General features: G+C 42.6%; 1 protein-coding gene across 1 annotated transcript in view; it reads right to left on the bottom strand.

The window, feature by feature from the left end:
* LOC114647604 (zona pellucida sperm-binding protein 3-like) overlaps window positions 1-20,524 on the bottom strand; it is a 70,840-nt gene extending 50,316 nt beyond the window's left edge. Inside the window, exons 1-4 of the mRNA XM_028796211.2 lie at window positions 19,991-20,524; window positions 8,212-8,327; window positions 8,023-8,126; window positions 4,811-4,988 (exon numbers count right to left, since the gene is read on the bottom strand). Of these exons, the coding sequence (XP_028652044.2) occupies window positions 4,811-4,988; window positions 8,023-8,126; window positions 8,212-8,327; window positions 19,991-20,077 (485 nt within the window). The 5' untranslated portion in view covers window positions 20,078-20,524. The remainder of the gene's footprint in view (window positions 1-4,810; window positions 4,989-8,022; window positions 8,127-8,211; window positions 8,328-19,990) is intronic.
* Between the last annotated feature and the right edge of the window lie 322 nt (window positions 20,525-20,846).

The following is a 20,846-nucleotide window of genomic DNA, read 5'->3' as shown; positions in this document are numbered from 1 at the left end:
TGACCTTCTGTGGCAACCTCTAACGGGAGCAGCCAAAAGAAGAAGACAATGACAGAAGTTTGGTTATATTGCGCCACTAGCGAGGCCTCATCTGGAGTGCTGCGAGAAGGTTTGGTCTGGATATTACACACCGGATGTAGCAGCACTAGAGAAAGTCCAAAGAAGAGGGACTAGACTGATTCAGGCCTGAGAGGTAGGAGTTATGAAAAGAGGTGACATGACTGAATGGTTTTACAATATGAAGGCAATTAGTACAGCAGATCCCAAGCTGTTACTTTTAAAGGAGTTCTTAAACATAACCAAAGGGACACAGGTGGAATCTAGAGGGTACATTTTGCACAAACAATGAAATGTTTTTCTTGGCACAGAACTCTAGGCATATGGAATCATTTACTAAGTAGTGTGGTACTAATTAGATTTAGAGAAATTAGGTAAACAGATTTAGAAAGGTTGTTAGGTTGAGTGGGCTGTTTATTGCCAAAATTGCTCTAATGTTCTAAAACCTTTGCTATGACCTTAAAACTCATGACAGAGGGCAGTACACCCTAGAAATTCCTGAAACTCATTTAGGGACGTGATCCAGAGACAGAGCACTAGAAGCACTCTGGGTTCCCAGATTTTCAAGACATGTGATCCTGCTGGACAACACGGACCATGAGCCAGTTGATTTCAAATCGATTTTTTTTTCTGGCGAGTGCTTTTGAAATAAAAAGATATAAAGACAAATATGCAGGACATTTAATTTTCCCTGCGAGTTATTAAATAATTTCCATTTCATCATTGACCAGCCACATGCAAAAACAAGAATCACGAGTGAAACATGCGGGGGGGGGGTTGAGAAAAGGGGGAGTGCACCATTTAATGCAAAGAGCCATTGGTGGCTTTGAATGGCACCTCCTGTATGCTTCACAACCATCATCTATAGAGGGCGCAGAATAATTAGTTGTAGATTTTCCACAATTTGGTATGGAAGAATATTGACTTTTCCCTTTAAAAGAAAATTCAGCCAATAGAGAGTGGAAAAAATATAGTTTCATGCAAATGTTCAGATGCCCCTGGCTATTTTGTTGACCAAAAAAAAAAAAAGGGAATACAACTTTGACAGCAATCTAAAACTGCATTTTATGAAAATGTACAATAACAATTTAACTGTAAAAAATTAAATGTGATATTTGCAAAGGTTTGGACATCCTGTCCGTTACAATGCCCCATGGCTCAGACTAGTCTGGCTTAGCTCGTTTGGTGTTAGTCTGGTCAAAAGCAGTTAGGAATTTACATCCATCCATCCATCCATCCTCTTCCGCTTATCCGAGGTCGGGTCGTGGGGGTAGCAGCTTGAGCAGAGATGCCCAGACTTCCCTCTTCCTGGCCACTACTTCTAACTCTTCCGGGAGAATCCCGAGGCGTTCCCAGGCCAGCCGGGAGACATAGTCCCTCCAGCGTCTCCTGGGTCTTCCCCGGGGCCTCCTCCCAGTTGGACATGCCCGGAACACCTCACCAGGGAGGCGTCCAGGAGGCATCCTGATCAGATGCCCGAGCCACCTCATCTGACTCCTCTCGATGCGGAGGAGCAGCGGCTCTACTCTGAGCCCCTCCCGGATGACTGAGCTTCTCACCCTATCTTTAAGGGAGAGCCCAGACACCCTGCGGAGGAAACTCATTTCAGCCGCTTGTATTTGCGATCTCGTTCTTTCAGTCACTACCCATAGCTCATGACCATAGGTGAGGGTAGGAACATAGATCGACCGGTAAATTGAGAGCTTTGCCTTATGGCTCAGCTCCTTTTTCACCATGACAGACCGATGCAGAGCCCGCATCACTGCGGACGCCGCACCGATCCGCCTGTCGATCTCACACTCCATTCTTCCCTCACTCGTGAACAAGACCCCAAGATACTTGAATTTCTCCACTTGAGGCAGGATCTCGCTCCCAACCCTGAGAGGGCACTCCACCTTTTTCCGGCTGAAGACCATGGTCTCGGATTTGGAGGTGCTGATTCCCATCCCAGCTGCTTCACACTCGGCTGCGAACCGATCCAGAGAGAGCTGAAGATCACGGCCTGATGAAGCAAACAGGACAACATCATCTGCAAAAAGCAGTGACCCAATCCTGAGTCCTCCAAACCGGACCCCCTCAACACCCTGGCTGCGTTTAGAAATTCTGTCCATAAAAGTTATGAACAGAATCGGTGACAAAGGGCAGCCCTGGCAGAGTCCAACTCTCACTGGAAACGGGTTCGACTTACTGTCGGCAATGCGGACCAAGCTCTGACACGGTTGTACAGGGACTGAACCGCCTCTTGTCAGGGGGTCCGGTACTCCATACTCCCGGAGCACCCCCCACAGGATTCCCCGAGGAACACGGTCGAACGGAATTTCCAGCCAATGATAATTCCAGAGCCTAATCAGTTCTTAAACTCGACAAACATTGAGCAACATTCAGTAACTATGGGCACTTCAAAGCAACCGACTGAAGATCTGAAAATTAAACTAAAAGATGCCTACAAAGCAGGGGAAAGCTACAAAAAGACAGCGAAGTGCTTCGAGTTAGCAATCCACAGTCTGAAATGAAGAAGTGACAGTTAAGGGGAACCATGCAGGACATGATCTGGATGACAAAGAAAGCTGACAGGTAGAAAAAAAAAACGTATGCAGTAAGGTAATGGAAAAACCCAGTATGATTGCAAGGGACACACGGACAGATTTAACTTCTAGAGGGGTGATGGTGCACTGCTCTGCTGTGCAGCGTTACTCACTTGGCATGGAAGAGCCATCACAAGAAAATCTTACCCGTGATCTGCAATCATCACAAAATACACCAACAAAAAACAGTCACTTTGGAACTATGTGCGGTGGACAGATGAAGCTCAAATTAGAACCTTTGTTTACAACCTGTTCAGTTAGACAGTAAAAGGTGTCACTTTGTTTCACGTTTCATTGGCTACAACCAGAAAAGGTTTATTTGGAAGATTAAAAGAGTAGCTTTTGAAGTAAAGAACACCATGCAACAGTTAAGTACAGAATAGATCTTTTATGCTTTGGAGCTGTGTGGCTGCTAGTGGCAAAGGAAATTTGTAGGAGTATAGGGAAGAATGGATTTCACAAACATCAAGGAGAATGTTAGGTAGTCAGTCAGGAAACTGAAGCTTGGAAAAGGATGACTTCTACCACAAGACAACAACCTGAAACACACTTCGAAATCTAATATGGAGTACCTCAAGAAACACAAGGTGATGGTATTGGAATGACCCTCACCATTTCCCAGACTTGAACATCATTGAAAACCTGTGGGTAGATCTTACAAGTTCTGTGCATGCAAGACAAGCCAAGAACATCTCACTGTTGGATGTGATCTACAAGGAAGAACGGGGAGAAATGTCCAAAACAAGAATTCAACAAATCATCTGGCAACGAAACCCATTTGCAAGCTGTGTTACCGGGCACTGACTTGGGTACACAAATGTTTGCAAAATGATACATATACCTTTAACTTTATTGGTTCAAATAAATCACAACGGTCTATTAACATTTTCATAAAAATTGCCATCAAAAGCTACATTTATTTTTCAATTCAAAAGGTCAACAAAATGTTCAGTTTGGCCAGGGGTGTCCAAACATTTGCAGAGAACTGTAAAATTTAGCCCCAAGAGGTATTTAAAAAAAAAAAAATAACAAAATCGGTAGGCACGTGGCTTTAAGCAGTGGTCCCTGCTCCTGTACAAGTTGCCTATTAAAAGCAACCCACTGGTACAGAAGTGTAAAGCCAAAAGATACAGGTGCAGTTTCACAACACATCTTGTGGTATCAGACAAATTTAGCAAGTTGCCAGGCTCTTATTCATATAAGACTTGAACATAAGCATTGCCAGTGATGGATAGTTGCCCCCATTACTGTGTTTTGGGATAAGTTTCACTCCTCTCTGCAATCCTGAATTAGATTAAGTCAATCAGGTACCTATGCCTCATGAACTTGGCACCCTTAACACAACCAAATGGGCTTTAGGTCCAATATCCAGCATTATAGGCACGTGCACCCATTTTAACAATGACTTCCATTGAAATGACAGTATTAAAGGCACTATATAGTGATTTTTGGCAATCCAGTCTCCAGCAACACTGCAACCTCTAACAGATTTTATTAGACACCGAGGTTTAAATTTCTAGCCCAGTCACTCAAGTTAGCCTGCTCATTGCTATGGAATTCCTACAGGCCAGAGATGTGCACATTAGATTAAAACCTAAAAGGTGGTCCAGTAAGAGCAGGTCTGGGCTTTTCACTGTATGGTAAGACTGGCATCACATCCAGTCTTCTACCCAAATATACAAAACCAAAATCACTCAACAATGGATGGATTTCCCGCTTTAGCTTATGGGACTTCACTATATGGCTGGACACCTCCGAACCCTTGTTCTCCCTGTGACCGTTACTATTTAACATAAAGATCAATTCAGACTCTCTCTTCTACACACGGTTTTGGCACAATTTCTCCATGTTGTGCAAAGCTGGGGCAACTTACTTGATCGATGGTATGCCATCTTGTGCTGGCTAACCACAGACTGCCCATCAACTGACAAAACATAAAGACTGGTATTTGAAAGGGCATAACCTCACTTTGGGGAATTGTTAAAAATAAACACTTGGCAGGTGTCCATGAGAACAGGTCAACATACCAAGATGAATAGCCAAACTCACAAGGCATTTTTTTTGTAAACTGAAAAGCAAGGGACCCAAAGCAAAAAATCAAGAGCTCTCTTGCCCATATCTCCTCCTCATAAGCATGCACCCAAGCCCCACAACCACTCCAGTCTCACCCATGGTGCTTGATGAAGTTGTAACTGCGAGAGGAATCCATGGAGGCCGACTCAGAAGCCCTACAACGATCAACAAAGAGCTGCATTGGGTAGTGGTTGCTGGAATCCACAGAGGCCTCAAAGTTGAGGACGCTAGATAAAGAAAATGTCTTGGTGGTGGTTGGTGCAGTCCAGTTATCTAAGAAAAAGAATGGGAATCAGAGTAGATATTGTGCATAGAAAATTCAGAATGTTAAGTCTGCTTGTTGAATCCACAATTTAATTTATTTTTCTATAGCACTCTTCACCTACAGCAGTACAAGAGACATCTTCTGCATTGGAGAACATGACCTCACTTCTAATACAGTGTGCCTAAGATGCCTCATTTAAACGGCAAAGTCAAGTCTTCACCCAGCCTGTTCACAGTGACCAAAGGTGCGCATCGCCACTTGAGACACCTAGCTTAGAAACACACATGTACTGTAATTCTATTACTCCATCACAATGTGGTTAAAGAGTTTTAATAATATGGTATAAAGAACATATTTTATCATGATTCTAAAGTGGCAATGTGTTGAATATTACTTGGACAAGCAAGGAAGAATTTCACTGTACTCTGAATGTACTACTGCTAATACTATTATGATAAACAGGAATCTTTAGCAAAAACCTAATCGTTCTGGCAGAGCAGACCATAAAATGTCTACAGAGGCCACATCCACAAAACTACCTGTTAGCAATGAAGATGAACTCAACCTCCATTTTAACTTTACTGGAGAAAAGAAACCCATGGTCAGGGAGACCACATTTATTTAAACATAGAAGAATGTCTTCATTGTCCCATAGTGGAAATTAAAGAAAGAAGTGACAAACCCCCTAACCTGCTCCCCACTCAAGTCAAAGTTTGGTTGTTAAAGATCCATGTGAAAGGCCTAGTTGGAGAAGTCTCTGACACAAGCTGGCTACCAAGGACTTCACAAAGGAGCTTTTGACCTCAGGTGAAATTAGAAGGTAAATCAAAAAGTAAAAGCAATTTGAAAATTACATGGTGACCGCAACAAACAGAACCTAACACAGTGCAACATGTTCACAATGGCTTATGGGTAAAACACACCGCGCATCACTGTGCCATTAGTCTAGCTGAAGTCAAGGTCAAATGAATATGGATGCTCCACTGCAGAAATGCATCATTGTTGAACAACATGCCTTAGTGAGATTTCTTTGGCAAAGGTAGTGAAACCTGATGAAATTCAAAGGATGTTGACTTGTGCAGATCAGTAAGCTGTTTGGGTTACCCATCTTGCACAAACTTTATGGTAACCAAAGTCATCATGCACTATGGCATATGCAGATTCATAGCCAATATCCATATATACAATGGTGGACAACGTAACCTGTCCGTCTTCTCTGATGAAGAAATTTGCCATGTTGATGTGAGTCTGTTTGCATGGTGCTGATGGTCGACCAGATCGAGCTTCATTGGTTATACTTGTTCTTCCCATTTTAGTCATTTCTACCCATTCATAATCTTTTCCTTAAGTCATGCCATTTTCAGTTCTGTACTGAGCCCACATCCTTAACTGAATTTCAGCAGGTTTCACTCCTTCTGCCCCAACAAATCCCACTACAACATGCTTCAACAAACAGCAGAGTGCTGTTCAAGCTACCCATAAGCCATAGTGAATACGTTGTACCGCGTCAGCTTCTATTTATTGTGGTTGCTGCACAATTTTCAAATTGCCTCTACTTTCCGATTTACCCTCATATAATAACTTGACTGTTTGATGCCATGACAACCACCTCTCCCTGAATGTCAACAAAACAAAGAAGGTCATTGTTACTTTCAGGAAAAACAAAGGCAATCATGCTCTGCTCCTCCAATATCTGTAGAGCTTGTAAATATCATTGGGGCCGACCTTCCACAGCTTCATACCATCTGCTCCACCCAATTACCAAGGAGGTTTGAATTCATCATCTCTGATGACAGCTATCCAGGTCACCACATTTTCACTTCTGCCTTCCAGAAGAGCGCTCCTAGAGCCTCACCACACACTCAGTCTGCTTCATGGACAACTTCTCACTCCAGGTCATAAGGTCATTGAACTCTCGCTAACCTGATCCCACCTGCCCTGCCCTGTACTGTACTGTACTGTACCCACCTACTGGTTTATGGCTAATTCTACTGTACAGTAGAACCTCTTGTCATGAACGTTTCCGAACATGTACAAATCGGGTTACAATTAAAAAGTCTGCCAAAATTTTGCATCTGTTCACGACCACACACTTTGGTGGCGAACAAAAACACTGGCGGCCAGTTTCCCTATACGTGTTTGTACATGCCAATGATTTCCCATTCTCCGTTTCCCATTTTGTTTTGTTTGCGTATATAGGGCCTTACAAAGCAGCTGATGTTTCAAAAGGAGTTACAATGTTAACCAAGCAGAGGCCTCAAGTGCTGGAAGAGGTGGAAAAACTGTTGCTATTGTGGTTGAACAAGAAGCAACTTGCAGAGGATAGCGTAAGCGAGGCGATCATATGCGAAAAAGCCAGAAAGATTCATGGCGGTTTGATGAGAAAAAAATCCTTCTTCGAGTGGTGAAGGTGAGGAATTTAAAGCCAGTAGAGGATGGTTTGAAAAGTTTCACAAGAGAAGTGGCATTTAATTTTTTTTTCCCTGAGCTTAAAACTCAAAAGTGTTTACAGTGAGCGGTTCGTAAGGGTCTAGCGCAAACTCTTACAATGTTAGTTTTCTCTGTTCAATGTTTTCTCAGTATTATTCAATGTTTGTACATTTAGTTTACTGTTACACTGTGCATTCGATGGTATAATTAACTTTTTGTGCTTAAAAAAAAATATATATTTACATACAGTTCATACGGTCTGGAATGGATTAATTTTATTTACATACAATCTTATGGGGAAATTACATTCGGGTCGCGACCAAATCAGATCGCGTCCAGAGTTTCGGAGCGAATTACGGTCGTGACCAGAGGTACCACTGTATATTACATCTGCAAAGCCCCCTTTACAGACATATAGATTGTATTAAAGTCTGTAAATGAGACCATTCATCTGTTACTTGTATTTGTACATCACCTTTCTGTCCAATTGTGTGTACACTCTTCCCTGCCCAAACTGTGGTGCATGGATTTCATTACGCTCTTGCAGTGTACGTGACAAAAAAGATCTCTAATCTTTAATCCAACATAAACAGGAGCACAGAAACTACATACCATTCATCAAAGTCAGTCTGAAAGTTAGGGAAGTGTTCACCATTTTTGTGGAGAAGATAGGGATCCAAGTTGGCTGAAGACCCTTGCTGCTAACGTTGGTCACCCTGTAAGAGGAAAGAATGAATTAGTGAGGAGTTTGTTCTCTACCCACCACAGCTTTACAAAGAGACTCTGTTCCTCATTACTCACCGATTATACACACATTCAATGGGGAGCACTGTCCTACCAGTCCTCATGATGACAGAGTCTGGTTTTACAGGGATGTAGACCAGCTTGTTCATATAGATGAATTTATCATCCGTGACCTGTAGGGACAGGTGTAACCCAACAAGTTTAGTCAGGATTACATAAAAAAATAAATAAAAACTTTTGGATATGCAACATGTGAGCCACATTCCACGAAGGGTCTCACTACATAGTCTTTCTTCTTCTTTCAGCTGCTCCCGTTAAGGGTTGCCACAGTGGATCATCTTTTTCCATATCTTTCTATCCTCTGCATCTTGTTCTATTACACCCATCACCTGCATGTCCATTCTCACCACATAGTCTTTAAGAGCAGAAAAATAGCTTATGGGGTGACCTCCACAAAAGCTTCAGGTGAGCGAGGAAGCCATAGAACTGGATCAGCAGCTCTCTTGCCAATCTGACATGTGGTGAATTTTAAAATTCCCCTTCAAGTTTGAGAGTCAGCAGGCACTGCACATCTGAACAGCTGGTGCCACAAGAGTCGGCAGGTCACCTTCACTGCAAACGCCTTAGCTGCCAGGGGCCTCACAGTCAATAAGTGGGTTTACTTCACACAGACAAGGCAAGGATTGCCTTGTGGGTGATTACTGGGGTGACAACAGCGAAAAGAAGGGGTGGCGGTGGCAGAGGTCTAAAGCTACAAGGGTAGGGCTAGGACTATATGCTTGGCAGACATCATTACAGTGTATCTATACCTAGTAATTGTAGCATGTGGAGAACAGGCAGGTTGAGGTGCACATTCACCATTACAGTAAGGACAAGGCAAGATTTCTCCAGTTTAAAGCCCACTGTCCTAAACACTACAAGACACGGTCCATCAATAGCAGGGATCCATCTTGGATGGTCAGCAAACTTCTCATGTCATGGATATTGGATGAGGGGTCACTTAAACAAGCATATAAAAACGAGCAAAAATTCCTCCTTGATGGATATTAAGTTCTGCTAGCAGTTGCTCAATTTCTCTTAAATTCTAGGCAGAGAAAAGCCAGATGGAGGCACATTTTTAAAAAAGGATTTTAGACAGATGGGGAATCTCAATGAGGACTGTTAATACAGGAAAATAGTTACCTCACTGGGAGCCAAGTAACACACCGGAGATTTGACTAATATGTCTTGGTCCCTAGGCAACTACAAACCTGAAAAAAGAAAACAAAAAAAATGGTGCCACCCTTCAGGCTGTGGCAGCTCAAAGACTGGTTTAATGTACTTGTACAGCACTTGGTCATTATCACTCCTCGCTCCCTCTAGTGCCTTCAGGAGTATTAAAGCAAAGCAGCTCTGGATATTTAGTTTTAATAAGGCAGGAGATTAAGGGGGTCAGCTGGTAAGATAATTGAAGAGGATCTGCAAAACACCGCCAAGCTCAAGAAGCCATCTGCCCTGCACCTTCCTACAACCAGAGGCATTTTACAGAATGTTAAGTTTTAGAAGCTCTGATCTCCAAGTATGCATTTAGTTCTAAGAAAACATTCTTTATAAGACAGTCCACATATCGAGCTGGAAAAATTTTACACCAGATGACCTTCCTGACATAACCCTCCCCATTTATCCAGGCTTGGGAGTGGTACAAAGAAACACACTGGTTTGTGCATGCCCTGTGGTTGGATTTATGAGACAGTCTACACAAAGGTGCAAATTAGCAAAATCAAGAAAAATGAATTGTTGACTTATCAGCAAACAACTTTTTAAACCTGGAACAGCACATGTACATGCGAGGACCTCAGTGGAGCTGCTAGTCCTCCAAATCAAGAGTAGCCAGTTATAAAGGGCGTGTAGTAGGACTCATCCTGGAGTCCCGATTCAATATGTGTACCAGGCAGAGACTAATGGAAGACCAAATGGCAGACCCCCCAGCAGCAACAAGTGGGATTTTTTTTCCCCACACTCAACTGGTCTGGTAGTTCCTCAGGAGAGAGCTTGAGGATGTTGAAGAGAACTGGACTGGCCTGAGGTCTCATGTACAAAACCTTGCTTAGACTACATACATATATTTTGCTTACTCTAGAAAGGCAAAATTGCAAACACACACACAAGCACACAAAAAAAGGATTTATAAAAACAAACGCATATACCAGGTCCCACGATGAGATCCTTTATATGGCAAATCTCAATTTAAAAAACTACATGCTCATGCACCCACTCTTAGCTACTCTCTGTCACCTCTGACCAGTAATCATGTATGGCTTAAAAATGCCCATTTTTGGAGGACTCAGACAGCATCTCCATAACATATAAAAACATTTTACAGTCCCTCCCTTTCAAAGATCCCAGAGTACATTGGGAAAAGGATGTCTCACTCAACATCTCAGAAAAGGAGTGGAAGGCAGGAATGCACAGAATTCACTCGAGCTAAATATGTGCAAAGCATAGAATTATTCAACTCAATTATATAAAATCGGGCACATCTACCTCATTTAGAATTGTCCAAAATGATTTCAGGGCAAGATCCAACCTGCGAATGCTGCAATCAAGTTCCAGCCTCACTGGGTCACATGTTTTGGGCCTGCACCAAATTAACATCATTCTGGACCAAAATCTTTAAATGCCTTTCAGACAGCCTTGGTGTCCCAATCCCTCCTAACCCATTAACAGCTGTGTTTGGTGGGATAACAGAGGGGTTTAAAGTGGAGAAGGACAAACAAACTGCGATTGCCTTTACTACACTATTGGCACGCAGACTTATCTTGCTCAACTGGAAGAATCCCAACTCTCTTGTTTTAAGTCAGTGAGTAAACGATGTTATATACTACTTGAAATTGGAAAAAATTAACTACTTAGAGGATCTGTGCAAAACTTGTTTAAGACCTGGCACGACCTAATTAATAACATTTTAGAATAAACTTTTAAATTGAGGAAGCGGATTCTCCTCCCCTTTTATTCCATTTATTTACTTATTTATTTTTTCTACTACAGTAATCCCTCCTCCATCGCGGGGGTTGCGTTCCAGAGCCACCCGCGAAATAGGAAAATCCGCGAAGTAGAAACCATATGTTTATATGGTTATTTTTAGAATGTCATGCTTGGGTCACAGATTTGCGCAGAAACACAGGAGGTTGTAGAGAGACAGGAACGTTATTCAAACACTGCAAACAAACATTTGTCTCTTTTTCAAAAGTTTAAACTGTGCTCCATGACAAGACAGAGATGACAGTTCTGTCTCACAATTAAAAGAATGCAAACATATCTTCCTTTTCAAAGGAGTGCGCGTCAGGAGACAGAGAACAAAGCAAGCAGTCAAAAAAAAAAATCAATAGGGCTTTTTGGCTTTTAAGTATGCGAAGCACCGCCGGTACAAAGCTGTTGAAGGCAGCAGCTCACACCCCCTCTGTCAGGAGCAGGAAGAGAGAGAGAGCGCCACAGAAAAACAAAGTCAAAAATCAATACGTGCCCTTTGAGCTTTTAAGTATGCGAAGCACCGTGCAACATGTCCTTCAGGAAGCAGCTGCACACAGCCTCCCTGCTCACACCCCCTACGTCAGCGCAAGAGAGAGAGAGAAAGTAAGTTGGGTAGCTTCTCAGCCATCTGCCAATAGCGTCCCTTGTATGAAATCAACTGGGCAAACCAACTGAGGAAGCATGTACCAGAAATTAAAAGACCCATTGTCCGCAGAAACCCGTGAAGCAGCGAAAAATCCGCGATATATATTTAAATATGCTTACATATAAAATCCGCGATGGAGTGAAGCCGCGAAAGGCGAAGCGCGATATAGCGAGGGATCACTGTATTAAAGTTTCACTGTGTTGGCCTATCTCTCTTTCTCATGGGTGGGGGTTGACTTGACCCTAGTCTTGTAAAATTTGACTTGCTTGTATGGAATGTTGTTTGATTTTAATAAATTCCGTAAAATGTGGAAAAAAATTAATAAAAACACCCATTTTGAATTATTTGGACCTAATCACTATATAAATTTGGCCCTGTTCCCGAGTGACATCTTTACTTTCAAACCATGAAACTACAGAAAATGAGACTTGAGTGAATGCAAACTTGAGGTGCTAATGACATTTGGCAGCATTTAAGGACTGGCCAGGGAGCCCGCTATCCACCCCTACAACAGATGCATGACGCTACTGAAATAAGTCTCAAATAAAGGGTCTTTGTTTCTTCAGTTACAAGGTGACAGTTATTATAAATATGTTAATCAATGAATGAATGCATGGTGACACAGTGGTAGCGTTGCTGTCTCATAGACAGGAGTTTACGGGTGTCATAATGAACACTCCCTGTGTGTGGGTTAAGTGAACTGGTGATGCTAAATCTTCCCCTGATATATGTGAATGTGTGATCACCCTGCTAGCGACCTGTGTAGAGACTGTTCCTGCATGCACCCACTGCTTGCTGGGATAGGTTCCAGCTGCCCCCGATTTAGAGAGTGAATGGATGGATCAACAAACACTATAATCTGTTCTACCCAAAGCAGCTTTCACTTGCATGTTGCCAAACAGAGAAACACTCCTCAATTCCCAGTTAATGTATGGTTTCAGATTTAGCTTGCGAGAGGTTATTTCAAATTGAATATGCTGTATTCAGTATTTTCCTCTTTTACATTTCCAAAAGATGCTCCTGTCAGTAAGACAGATGCTCAGTAGTCAGCATGAGAGATTGAAACAGCAATGTGTGTGGCTGTGGCTTATGCCTGCCAGTACAAACAGCAGTGTAGCAGTCTGAGCTGATCTCCATTATATATCACACAGAAGCCAGTTACAAGATATTTAAAAAATGAAAAATGTGTCTTTGATGAAGCAAATAACAGAAAATGCTCCAACCTTCCAACCACATTAACCAAGTGACAACTAAATGTTATACTATGGTACATTTTCGGACTTCTTAAAATAAGTGCTTATTTTGTCATGATTAAAATACATAGACAAACTTAAAAACACAGTGTTTTCTATCATGTAAATATCATTAACTGCATTTGTGTCCTTTTTCGGATAACGACTGGCTTATAAACAGACTTGGGTGACCCAGAGCTGCCATCTTAGAGTGGTGTGCTGAATTGGAGCCGAAATTAGAGGCCATCCCACAGAAATCACACCATTCCTGTTTTAATAGGGTTTAGAAAATGGATGGATGGACATCAGAAAGTGACAGACAAGTCCTTGAAATGTGCAAAGAAACAAGATTTTCTGTTCACTTTACTGTTGTGCTGCCTAAATCACTAAAATGCCAACAACGAAAAAGGCAGCATGGGAATTACAGATGGTTGAAACTTTCTGCAACTTTAAGCCAATTTTCACTCCAAGTTCATGTTTGATAAATCTCAACTCTTGTGTAAGAAATGGCTTACACACATTTCTAAGCATCAGCAAGTTTTATACAGGAGGCTGTTCTCACCACCACCAACAGGATAAGCTAAATGCAAGGCTTTTATTTTTTAGGAGTAAAATATTAGAATTGTATACAGCACTTAAAACTTTGTGTTTTTAATGTACTGCACATATAAAAGACTGCTAATTATACAATTTATTTAAATCCATAGGAAAACAAAACATTAATATAGAACTAAAAAGAGTGGACTGTCCAAATTTTATACACCTCCCTTCAACTCCAGGTTAATCTAAAGCAGATTGGCATCACACCATGTCATAAGCAGTGGAAATGGTGTCCTTTATTCTGTAGAAATGAAAACACAAGGTGACCTATAATGAGATATACAGATATGCGCTAAACATGCACATCTGGCAAGGTGGTTCATATTATGAAGATGATTTTGGGTAGAGTACAACATATTTAGCAGTGCAGTTAGTGCCAGGGCTTTGTGACAATCCAGTGACAGAAGTGGACAAAATAAAGCATTACAGGGTGGGAAAACATGGTTAGATAGCCAGAGGACAACAAAAGGGCTTAAAAGCACCAAAAGACAAGTAAAGTGGTTTGGATGTATTCCTACGAGTAAGAGCAGAGGAGCAACAACATTCTTGGGTTGTCAGGCTATAGCTGACTAGACATACTAGGACATAAGGAGAGGCCAGAAGGCCTCAAACAGTACTTTACACAACTTTACCAGCGATTTTTTTTGCTTTGTGCCCTCTCCTACCATGACCTATCGACCTATGGGGAGGAGCGAAAGCTTCACATTTGTCCAAAATTTCAATCAAATTTTAATCCATCAATTTCGATGGATCTCGACATTTTAGGGTCCCCCGATGCCAAAACCATTGATATCTCGATGATGGGTGTGTGTCACAGCTTTTTAAGGATGGTCTACAGCTAAAAATGGCTGGACAGAAAAATACCAAACTCGAAATTTAAGGCTGTTAGAAGATGATGATGTGCCGATTAGTTTTTTTAATCAAATTGTGCAAAATAAAGAGGTACTCTAGGGGAACCCTCAAATTCCATAATTCTGCAATTAACTATGAATTCTTGAAAAGACCTATTTCTTGATTAGAAAGATCAGGAGCAAAGCAGTAAAATATTTAAATGTTATAGAATAGTTCAGGTAACTTGGTTCCTAAGGCACAAAGTCTACCGATGCTCACGTCCATTTTTTTTTTTTTTTTTTTTTTTTTTTAAACACAATCGTATTAATTTGGAATCAGTCAGTGCTTTTCTGTGGCCTCCAATCACATATTCAGACATAACCAGTCTGAGACTGGCCTGACAAAGTCAAACTGGTTTGATTTCATCTTAGGTCATTGGGGCGAATTCTGTACAAACCTGACAAATAGAAGAGGCCTATGTATCCAACGCTGCATGTTTTATATACCAGGACAGAATTTAAAAAAAAAAAAAAATCTTGCAATATTTGGGAAATGTGAAACTGTGCCGATAACTCACTATGCAGTCGTCTAGCATGACATATCCTGAGATTTCCAGCTGTGTAATTTGACATAATCAGGTCATAACGTCTGACATCCCCCTCCGACTAGAAGTTATTTAATGCAACATTGGCTTAAGTCTGAGCACAGAAAACCTGTACATCATGACAAAAGGATCTTGTGAAAAGCTTGTAGTAGCAGAATGAAGAATGGAGTAGGAAAGAATAATTGTGTGGGTGTACAGCGTGACACAGAGTGCAGCAGCATTTTAGAGTCGTCAAGCCGAGAAGTTCAAATGCATTGACTGGGTTTCTCATGAATAATGCTGAAGAAATGAAGCCTAACATCAAGACCTTAAAAAAGGAAATGAGTGGTAGGAACAGCGAGTTAAAGAAGGATGTGAATAGCACGGCACACAACTACAGACACTTAAGAGTAATTGATGGTGAGAGGTCGATATCAAGTACAGAAGGCAAGTGCAATAAAAATCACGAGAGTTTAAGAGATTACAGAAAGGTAGTGGGAGATGATAGCTGAATGAGTCAAAAATAATGGAACCTCACAAGATCCCAGTCACTGATGAAAATCCAGACTATGCACAGTGTGGCAGGGCACTGGCCGGGATGCTTCCACGCTGGGAGGACAGGGGGAGCAAGCATGGCCAGAGCGTTACTTCCCCTGGAACGCTAGATGGCAGCCCCCCCAGGTAGCATTGGTACCTAGGACTCCCACAGGGCTCCATGGGAGTTGGAGTTTGGTACATCCCTGTTGGGGCATGTGGACACAGCCAGGGGATGGTAGATAGATAGATACTTTATTAATCCCAAGGGGAAATTCACATACTCCAGCAGCAGCATACTGAAAGAACAATATTAAATTAAAGAGTGATAACAATGCAGGTATACAGACAGACAATAACTTTGTATAATTTTAACGTTTACCCATCCCCCCCGGGTGGAATTGAAGAGTCGCAAAGTGTGGGGGAGGAACGATCTCCTCAGTCTGTCAGTGGAGCAGGACATTGACTGCAGTCTGTCGCTGAAGCTGCTCCTCTGTCTGGAGAGGATACTGTTCAGTGGATACAGTGGATTTTCCATTATTGACAGGAGCCTGCTCAGCGCCCGTTGCTCTGCCACAGATGTCAAACTGTCCAGCTCCGTGCCTACAATAGAGCCTGCCTTCCTCACCAGTTTGTCCAGGCGTGAGGCATCCCTCTTCTTTATGCTGCTTCCCCAGCACACCACTGCGTAGAAGAGGGCGCTCACCACAACCGTCTGATAGAACATCTGCAGCATCTTATTGCAGATGTTGAAGGACACCAGCCTTCTAAGGAAGTAGAAGGGTGCTGCAGCAACTGCTGAGCCCTCATGAGCAGTTCTACCACCACACCTGGAAGTGCAGCCAGAAATAGGCCATCAAACACCTGGTGCCTTATATAAGGAGCCAGCAGACACTACTCAGTGAGCAGCAATTGGGAGGAGAGAGACTGAGCTTGCCGAGGAGGAGTGGAGGCGAGAATAGACAGAAGGAAAATATAAGAAGAGGAAAACAATTGTGCATTGTTCTGTGCTTAGGAACTGTGTTCTGGTGCTTGTGGGAGACGGGGAAGATGCTTCCCACAAGGGAGAAAACAAAAATTCTTATGTGCCTTGGAGTTGTACCTCTGTGTCTGTTTGTGCCAGGTTGGGGTGGCAGTGCCCACCTGTAAAGGTCCACAACAGCTTATAAAGGCAACATTATGAGTGGTGACAAGCAAAACTTCAAACAGTGATGAGGCTCCACCATAACTTCCCAAAAACAACCTTCAACAATTGATTAGTCAGGAAGTGAAGTCACAACATGGCTCTTTAGTCTTTTTCTAACAGGGGTAGCAAGACTCACAAATCTTAGCTTGGCTATCGATTGTAACTTAGTATGAAAGGTAATGGGTTTTAGCTTACTTCCATGATTATCAACGACTGAAACCCTATTTGCTTCACTCATATTTTTGTAGATGCCTTTACCAAAGATCTTGCTTGGATTTTAAAACCCACCATACAATCAAGTGTGGTGACTTGCATTACACCATCCAGCTAGGACTGAACCAGCAACCTTGTGATGAAAGTGAAACATTAACCACAGCAGGCCACACTGCCAGTTAGCGTCAATTTGAAAAGAAGTAATGAACATACCATTGGTTATGAGAGGAGGACACAAAAACTAGCAGAACCTACGGAACTTGTGAAATGTGAGCACACACTGGTCCAAGCATGTGCTGACCATCAGGAAGATTCCCATTGGTCCACAAACTGACCAAATGAACAGGACAGGAGTGGACTACACTGCACCCGCAGTGCACCCCTACAGACACAAGATCCTACTAACCTGTGGGCTGTCACATTCACTCTAATCGAACACAGAGGAATGATGAAGATTTTTTCAAAAAATAAACAAAGGTGGACTAAAAAATAATTTTTTTTTAAATTATTTCAACAAGGGGCAGCAACATGTAGAGAAAAATCAGCAACGGAGATTTCCTCCAACTGAGAGACTTGAGCAGGGTTGGAGTGTCGACATATTCTGTGCTGGGTTATTAGAACCATTTATGACAGATATTCGGATATTTGACAAGAAACCGCAGCTGGTGAAGTGGAAGGTGGAATTCTACTAACATCCAGTATTAACAAGGTGACAGATTTAAATTGTACCTAATCATCTAAATGGTTTCATGCTTTACAAGGATGCCGACTTTCAGGCACAAGTAGAGTTAACAATCATTAGCCATTAGTGAATACAAGCGCAGTTAAGACTAAAATCTAATTTGTACACGTACTGTATGGAGGAGGACTTCAGTCAAAGAAAAATATGCAAATAAATGTATTGTGAAATGTGACAATGAATAAAAAAAAAACAAAAAGATATGTAAGCATAAATAATGCAATTTGTCATGAAATGTTTGGTGCGGTTTATTTTTGTATTCAATTATTCCTTCATTTATTTCCGTGATACCACATATAACATGAAATACACCTTAAAATTAAAACTGTCATTGTCACCCACCAAAGTTCAGAGGGTGGGTGGGTTCTGGCAAGAACTGTTTTTCGATTAGTGAAACATTGGTATTGTGGGCACTCACAGTGTCAGCTTCGCACGTGTGCCACTGGCAAGTCAAGTGCAGGCTCAAAGTTGTGACTGAAAACAAGTGCAAAAAAAAAAAAAAAAAAACGCTGGCAAGAATTACAGTAACAAAGCAGCTACTTGAATTCAAGAAGTCCTGGATCCATCGTCCTCTCAGGAGTCTGAAATTAGGCATCTACCTATAAACATAGCACTTGACGGACAAAAGATTTATACTCACTCTCCCAATGACTCAAAATTAAAACAGAGTTCTTGCTAGAGCTCACCCTCTCAACTTTGACAGGTTAAGATGGCAGCTTTCATGACGAGGCATATTTCTCATTGCAGGTGGCATCTCTGAAATGAATAGATCAGGTCAGGTTGGGGGGCATGCACTGGTACAGAGTATTGCCTTGTCCTCCACACGACGTAACAGCTCAGGATCCTGGATGGTAACCCCCTAGGAAGACACCTAATCCAGTCCCCCCCTTCGGAAATGACCATCTGTCTGCCGCAGCCAGTTCTATGGGCATCCCCTTGGCCTGGTCCAGCCATTTGGGACACCAACAATGAGGATCTTACGAGCCGGATCACCCTCAGGGAATCACACCACATGGCCATAGTGCTGTAACTGATGCTCCCTCACAATGTAGGTAATGTGCCTCATTCAGGACTCCATGAGCAACCACTCATTCAACACAAAGTCAAACCAGCTGTACCCAAGGATTCTCCGGAGAGACCCAGTACCGAAGGAGTCCAGTCTTCACCTCAGGTCACTGGATAGCGTCCAGGTCTCACAGCCATATAGCAAAACAAGAAGCACCAGGACTCTTAACACTTGGACCTTCGTCCGTTTGCATAGATATCGGGAGCGCCACACACCCCTTCCTTTCCAGAGACCTCATCACCCCCCATGCTCTCCCATTTCGTCTACTGACTTCATAGGAAGAGTCACCAGAGACATTGATGTCACTGCCAAGGTAAGTAAAGCTCTCAACAAAGTCGACACTCTCTCCGCAGATAGACACACTGCTGATGGCTGTGCCCAAGAGGTCATTAAAGGCCACCATAGTGCTGAACTCACATTCTTAATTTTTTTTTGCCAATCGTCAGTCATGTGCAGCTAGTGACGGGCAGGAGGACATGGCAGTTGCATGAATAAAGGCGAGTGTCGCAGGGAACATGCTCTTTTGGGAGTCTGTATATGATACCGCTAAACTTACAAATCCATAAAGTTGTGTGTACAAGCACTGAAGCGCAATGCAAGGATGGTTAGCGTCTGACCAATCAAGTGTAATTAGTCCAGGCTGGACAAACATATGGAGTTGGGACATACAAGTTAGCCTGTTCAGTTCCCTGGACCATAGAATGCCAAAAAAGTCAAAACAGGGGAAGCATAAATAAGTAAAATATGGGTGAAAACTTTCCATTAATTACAAAAGTGGCATTTGGATTGTTCTTACTATAACATGCTATACAAAATGTATGAGATAAGAGACAGAAAACATTTCAAGGTAGCTGAACATGGCCGAAAGACAAAATTTGCAGCCCCACTAAATCCAATTCAATTTCTCTGGGGGCCAGTGCAGCACTGGGCATACAAGACTGGAAACTGACCTGGACAGACAGACAGACAGACAGACAGACAGACATTCTAACAGTAAAGCACTGCACAACTACTGTACTTCTCACATCAGCCAGGCTCTTAATACCAGACCACCGGCCACGTACAACACATTACTACATTTTCAGCCAACTGAAACTCCTTTGAGGCAGCGTCCAGTCCAAAGTGTCCACTCACTAATGGTTAAAAAGGTGGTCAAGCAAAAATGCGATCGGACGTGCAGGTAAAAAAGTGCCTTACATGTATCTCACTGCCACAGTCCCGAAGCTTCACGTCAAAGGTAGCGGTCATGGCCGTTAGATTCAAAAAGTTGTACAGTACTTGCATTTCGGGTTATTTCCCAAGAAAAGAAAATCGGGGTCAGCTGGCATCTTATTAGCAAAGAGGTCCAGCGGGACCGTGACCATCATTCTGGCACCCCCACATTCTATTTGCACACGACCGTTGGCTCTGAAATGTACTGTTTGAGGTGGACTGGGGGTGTGAAGAATACGAGGCTCAGGAAACTGAATGGCCGCTTTCACTTTGCTTAGCTTCTTCAACCCGTGCGGTCTGTCGAGTCGGTGGGTCTTTGACGTGGACTTGAAGGAAGAGTGAGGATGATGATGCTGGACAGCCTTAGCCAATGACGGTCGAGACCGAGTTATCCATTTATTTCCTCCCGGTGAAAAGCTGTAAGATAAGCCAACAAATACGACCCATAGACAAGCAAGGTGCAGAGAAAGCCGCATATTACACCAACTCATTACGCCAGTAACTAAAGACTCAAATCACTCCGCGCGAGAGCCGTAGCCGCGCTTATGCATTTCATCTTGTGCCAATAAACGGGCGGGCGGGCGCACGTGTGACTGCGGGTCAAAAACGAAAAGTCAACAGCAGCTGATGGGCGGGAACAGTAAACAAGGAAATAAACGATCTAACACTTTAAAATCAGCGTTATTACAAGGGTGAGAGTAGCACCCGCTTTAATTGGCGATAATAACTGAGTTGGATCAGATTGGTCCAACTTTTGCACGGACAAACCTGGGCAACTTAACCCAGTAACTTAACTTAACCCAGTGCTCCCGAACTGTACTAACTTGTATGAAAAAAATAG

The sequence above is a fragment of the Erpetoichthys calabaricus genome, chromosome 3, assembly GCF_900747795.2.
Source record: "Erpetoichthys calabaricus chromosome 3, fErpCal1.3, whole genome shotgun sequence".
NCBI classification, from domain to species: Eukaryota; Metazoa; Chordata; class Cladistia; order Polypteriformes; family Polypteridae; genus Erpetoichthys; species Erpetoichthys calabaricus.
Note: the sequence above shows the minus strand (reverse complement) of the source record. Positions and strands in the feature narration are given on the sequence as shown.